Source organism: Lactuca sativa, chromosome 6 (assembly GCF_002870075.4).
Source record: "Lactuca sativa cultivar Salinas chromosome 6, Lsat_Salinas_v11, whole genome shotgun sequence".
Classification (NCBI taxonomy): domain Eukaryota; kingdom Viridiplantae; phylum Streptophyta; class Magnoliopsida; order Asterales; family Asteraceae; genus Lactuca; species Lactuca sativa.
The window spans coordinates 114984270-114990682 of NC_056628.2; the positions used below are offsets into that span (position 1 = coordinate 114984270).

At 36.6% G+C, this 6413-nt stretch overlaps 1 protein-coding gene across 1 annotated transcript; it reads left to right on the forward strand.

Annotated features, from left to right (window-relative positions):
- Positions 1-3867: 3867 nt before the first annotated feature.
- On the forward strand, positions 3868-6183 carry LOC122197211 (uncharacterized). Its single transcript, XM_052765002.1, has 5 exons — positions 3868-4365; positions 4691-4828; positions 5076-5264; positions 5993-6028; positions 6124-6183. Exons 1-5 carry the CDS (start codon positions 3919-3921, stop codon positions 6181-6183), a joined length of 870 nt encoding a protein of 289 aa, XP_052620962.1. The 5' UTR covers positions 3868-3918.
- The last annotated feature ends 230 nt before the right edge of the window (positions 6184-6413 follow it).

Genomic DNA, 6413 nt, shown 5'->3' on the forward strand with positions numbered 1-6413 from the left:
CCCCTATAAAATGGATGCGAGGGTTTCCGGAAAACTTGCTCATTTCTTCTCTTTTCTCTTGCGCTTTGCCTCATTTTCCGTGCCCGTTCAAACCCGAAGCCCTGGTCATTTTGCTCAAGTCCCGAAGGTCGATTTTACTCCCGAGATTCCCGAGAATCCCGAGAAAAATCTGTTTCCCGAGACAAAACTCTGCCCGGTTTTCCATCTCGCTATCTTCAAACTTTCAAGTGAGTTCATACCCCTTAATTAACCCTTTTTAAGTATTCTAAATGCTTTTATATGCTTTCTAAGCGGGGGAAATACAAGTAAAACACACGACTACTATCGGGTGTTGTACATAATGATTTTTATACACTTTTATTAAGTAGAATCATATGTGATTTATAAATTTTATGGGGAACTCTCATATACAAAATATATTACAATAGAATTCTATCTTTAAAAATATAAATTGTTGTGATGCATGTATAAACTAAACATTTTCTTAGATTATGTGTATACTTGCCTATCTTAGGCTCTACACAAAAATCTATGCTTTCATAACAAATGATTCCTTTTCTAGGTATTTCTAAACAAACGAGACACACTTTTAGAAAACTATAATAGGTATAGTTTTACGAACAAATTCCTAACTCTTATGTACTAGAAACATGAATTTCAAGAAGTCACTTTCGTATACAAGAACAAACGAAACATTTTAACAAGTAGATCTGTTTTTATACCACGGTTTTGTGAGACACTAACTTCACGTACGTTTGAGTACACATTTCAAGTCCTGTATTATATACCAGAATCCCTTGGAGGGGGAGCATGGTGTTTGTGTATAGATCTATACGGGCTTGACAACCCGCGCCTTGACTGTTAGCTACAGTCCACCATTTGGGGTGACAAACGTCATAACATTCCAACGCCTGAAGAACGTTGTGTATAGGCACTTCGAGTCAATAGTATGGTTATAAAACTCACATGGGGTATTAAAAATGCATTGATTTACAAGGTTTTTAAACACAATGGTTATTTTACACTTACATACATTTTAGAAACAAACATTGGTCTTGAGAGAAGGCTACTTTTATACTAGTAGAAAATATAGGATTTTCTAAACATAAACAAACAAGGACAAAACATTTCATTTCATACAAACATTGTCATTTAAATACTTATGAAACTCACCAGCTTAAATGTTGATCTACTCTTTCAAAATTACTTGTATGTCCCAGGGAATCAGTAATTTCAGGTAACATTATGCTTTTGATGAAAGGATGCTGCGGCGCCAGTTTAATCTCATATTTTGACATCATATTGTAATTGGATTTGAACATGTAACTTTTGACAAATGTAAACTTTCAATTATATATATGATGGTTGTATTGCTTTCTTTACTATGTATTCATTTGTTACGTTACCACATGAAGTCATCCGCCCCCGAACGTTTCCGTCGTTCAGGTTTGGGGGTGTGACATAGTGTTATATAGCTTAAAATGTGTTCATAACATAGATTACGCAGCTAAATAACTAGATTTAGGAGTTTACTCCCCAAGGTGTTCTTGGGCGGTAAACTCCCGAAACAATGCCTAGACCTTCCCTTGTGATATGATACTACCTTGGACTCATATATATATATATATATATATATATATATATATATATATATATATATATATATATATATGTGTGTGTGTGTGTGTGTGTGTGTGTGTGTATGTTAGGGACATGAAAACAACCAAGAATCATCAAATTTTGGGTGTTCACGGCCCAAGAAGATCTTGGACCTTGAACTCCAAAATCATGGACAAAAGGGTGCTTTTAAGGCACCTAAAGCCTTGGACATTTACTAGGAATTGTTTCCACTTAAATCACCCCTCAAAGTGAGTTCACGGCCCCAATAAGGTTCTTGGGCCGTGAACATCAAAGAAGGGCACCAAAGTGTGCCTAAGGCCTTCATATGCATGGGATAAAAGTTTAAGACCTATACTACATGTGTATGAGGCTTGAAAGCGTCAAAAACACCCATCCTTAAGAGTTTATGGCCGCAAACTCTAAAGGAAATGGCCTTAAGGCCGTAAACTCCTCAAAGGGGTGTTTCTATGCCTTAAACCCTTCCAAGAATTTAACCACTAAGTTGGAATAATTCTAGGGATCATTTAACATCTCAAAACAACCAAGGACACTAAGTCTTGGAGTTTACGGCTGTAAACTCAAGAGTTTAGAATCATGAACTCCATGGGTGAGGTTATATTGTGAGTCACTACAAGAAAAAAGGCCTTTTACGACGCGCAAAATACGACGCTCATTGATCTATGTTACGCAAAGGAGAGTGACATTAGAAAAATGTCATCTCTTCAAAAAAATTTAGGATAGAAGACACGCATTATTGCGCGCCCTTAAATTAGTGTCTAAAAAAAACACGGAGGGCACCTATAATAAAATGCGCGTCGTCTAAGGATGTCGCTTTATATTTTTTAATGGAACGCGCGTTCCATCCTTTAATAGTGGGGGAAAGGGGGAAATGAAATTCTGAAAAAATTAAAAACCCCACCAAGCTCTCCTCTACCTTCTTTCAATCGTTCTTCTCTCTCTCTCTCTCTCTCTCTCTCTCAATCAAATACCAAAAATCGACTATTGTTGGAACTAGGGTTCCGGTTCTTAGTGAAATCGAAGGTTTTTTGGTCACCAGGCCATGAAATTGATCAAAGGTTTTTTGGCCTAGAACCACCAGGCCACCCTTTTCCTCCATCCATGTCCCTCCTTTCTGTCTATCTCTAACAGACCACTGCAACATCACATTCACTTCTCCTGGCATGCGACTGCGACTCCCAAAAGATTTAGTGTTATGCTCGATGCTTCTCAACAAAATCGATCGAGGTGTTGGCACTCCTATCTCATAGAGATTTAGGGATTTCTTGATTCAATGTATCGAATCTCAGACATCAACGACTTTTTTTGATGACCCGGTCAGATAAAGACGTTTGATGAACTAAATTTGTGTATCTGACTCGGAAAGCTTAATCTAATCAGGTAAGATGGAAAAAATCGACTGACTGAGAAAGGAGGAAGAAAGGGAGAAGGGTTTCCAATTATACCCTTGCCCTACCAAAGGAGGAAATCAGCGACTCCATCATTTCTTCTCCTACTTCAACGCCAATTTTTTTCTCCTGCAACAACCAATCGTCGACGACCCTCTTCTCATATGTTCCAATTTTTTGAAGTATCCTTCCCCTTCTCATCAGGTACGCTTCTTCCTTTTTCCTCTTCTCATCAGGTCCGATTTTTTGATAATATATAGGTTTTGATTTATGATTTTTCTGTTGAACATGTATGGTTCTTCATTGAATTCTGAAAATTTCTCAAAGAATTTAGGCCCTGTGCTCAATTTCCTCATATTTCTTTTGTTTTAGACTTGTGCTCAATTTCAAGGAGGGAGACAAGGACTCCATTAGAGGTGAAGACGATGGGAATGATTCAGAATTTTCAAATTATTCTGACGATAACCCTCAACATCAAAGAAAACCTAGTTCCTTAAACCCATCGTGGCCTCAAAGTTACAGGTATGACCCCATCCCACTTTTTTGGATTCTACTTTAATTCCTTATACAATCAACAATTTATAAGATTCCGCTGAAATTCTGTAACAACAACTGCATTCAGATATATATATATATATATATATATATATATATATATATATATATATATATATATATATATATATATATATATCTTATATATATAAATAAGGCCGGTGCTTTAAGAATCGAGGAAAGCGGGTCTTGAAAATTTATGAGATTTTTTAAGGAATTTTCTTAGAGTTATGAGGATTTTTTTTAGGGAATTTGAGATTTTGCCAAATCAGCGCTCTGATCATCTCTCTCTTTCTCCGAATCTATCCATATCTTCTTCTCTAATCCAATTCCCGAAATGGAGTTCGAATCCAACAATATTTCTGAAGACAACAACAACAATCACGGATGGCAGAAGGTTACTTACGCTAAGAAGAACAGGAAGAATCAGCCTAAGCAGCAGGTGCCTCAACCGAAGGCGCTTCCAAACGGATCCGTTGTCGCTGGTAATGATAATGTCTTCACTGCTATTGAGAAGAAATCGGAGGAGCGTAGGAAGGTTAAAGAAGCACAGAGATTGTCGATTTATGATCCTGCTCCTCCTCCGGTTAAATCGTCAAGGAAGAAGAACTACTCCGATTATGAGGACAGCGATGAAGAGGTTGCCAATGGTGTGGCTGGGAATGATGATGTTGAGGAGAAGAAGAAGAAACCGAAGAAAGTAAAGAAACCTAAGGTCACAATTGCGGAAGCGGCGGAGAAGATCGATGTCGACGACCTGGCTAGTTTTCTGTTGGAGGTGACGGTGAGTGAATTTTATATGTTTATTTTCTACAATTCAATGTTTTGATTGAGGTTTCTCTCATTACCATTTAAAATTCAACTGATTTGCGTACTGTATAGGCTTCGATCGGAATGGGAAGATATGTAATTGTGACATTTCTCTGTAGTTTTTTGTTTGGATTCAGCTTTAATTACTGTGTAGTTTATCAAAGTTTAGTATAGTTCTAGGATGAAAATTATTGTCAATATGGTTGTAGATTACATACACAACTTCATTCTCACACAATTTGATTATTAGTTGAAATATAGGAAGCTAATCTTTATAACTTCTTTGTATGTGTTCATAGACTTCATTCGAGGCACAGCAAGATATACAGTTGATGAGGTTTGCCGACTATTTTGGACGTGCATTTTCTAGCGTGACTGCTTCACAATTTCCATGGGTAAAGTTATTAAGAGAATCTCCTGTTGCTAAGGTTGCAGATGTAAGTTCTCCTATTAGACTCTCTCTTCATATAATGTAATTCAAAAGGATTCGAACTTATGCTGCCAAATTTTAGGCCCTGTGAGTGTGTTCTCTACTAATTAACATGATATCATGGTATAAAGATTTTGAAATCTGAATATTTCAAACTGTTTGTGTATGATTCAGTGCTTTTTGTATCAAAATATACACTTTTACTATTTTCCACACACACACAAAGCTTCTAATCCACTTTCTCTCAAGTGCAGAATCCTGTGTCACATATTCCTGAGGCTGTTTACAAAACCTCAGTTGATTGGATCAACAAACTATCCATGGAAGCCCTTAGTTCTTTTCTCCTTTGGTCCTTAGACAGCATTCATGCTGACTTTGCAATTCAACAAGGTGGCTCAAAGGGATCCAAGAAAGTTGCCCAAAAAAGACCCTCAAAATCTGAGGTGGGTCTGTTTGTAGTATTAGCAATGGTGTTACGAAGGAAACCCGATACGCTAATTACCAACAATTTAAATGACCATCTATGTAAAATGACATGATGATGCACTCCTGAAACAGGTCTGACCAATGGCATCTATATTGGGTATCTACATAGATTGGATCCACAAACTGTTAAGTTGGAGCTAAGATGCAATATATTGGAGGCTACACACACATTTATACATGGAACAACACTCTACCCCAACCACTATGCATGGAACAATGGTAACAAAAATTCCTTTAATTACTATGTCCCATTCACATCACTTATAATCTTAGTCCCTGTCTTGCTGGTGCATGCCTAACCCTATAAAACCTTTGCTTTTGAGGTACTAACTGTTTTCTCCTGGAATTTTTTTTGCCTGAGATTTTTTGCTGCCAGCTATCCCTTTGGGACCACTCTTATGTATTATGTTAAAAGCACCAATTCAGAAATTTGCTGATTATGTAAGTCAGCTTTCCTCTTCCTTTTTGCTTTTTATTATTTATGCACCCTTATGCCACAAATCTCTTTATTTATCATACTAAATATGCAACCATCCCTTATTTTACTCCTAACTTGTTGTATAATTCATTCATGTCAGCTGCATATATGTTGCATAAAATAAATTGGTAAAAGTAGACATGTGAATTATGCATCTGTTATCTCAAATCTTACATTTATTTTTATTTCTGTTATTGTTTTTTCCAGCTTTTAGGTGTTGGTGTCAAGCTTGTTGGCAATACAGTGTGGAGTACCCTCTTTCATCAATTCTTAATAGTGATGTCACGTGAGAAATCATTTTTCTTTTTGTTAAACAAGTCTTTATTATCATGTATTAGGTCATACCATGGGTAAAAACAGCCTTGCCCCTGGTTCCGGGGTTGTCACAAAATACTTGACTTTTTAACTTTGTTTGTGGTTTCATTTAGTAATAATCCTTCTGAGGGGGTGTTTGTTGGGCTGCTTCTTTCAATGTCATTAACAACAGTGGTAAGTAAAATCTTACTACTATGAACCTCTTTTGCTTAAACCTACCTTATTGACCTGTAGCTGATTTAACATTAAATTAATATGCAGGTTTTGAAGTTTTTGATGGAAAAGAATAGTGTTAATGCTCTTCATAGAAAAG

Coding starts and splice junctions, on each gene's coding strand:
- LOC122197211 (XM_052765002.1), top strand. CDS start 3,919: ATGGAGTTCGAATCCAACAATATTTCTGAAGACAACAACAACAATCAC. Junction 4,366..4,690: donor GTTTTCTGTTGGAGGTGACG/GTGAGTGAATTT, acceptor ATGTGTTCATAG/ACTTCATTCGAGGCACAGCA. Junction 6,029..6,123: donor TCAAGCTTGTTGGCAATACA/GTGTGGAGTACC, acceptor ATCATGTATTAG/GTCATACCATGGGTAAAAAC.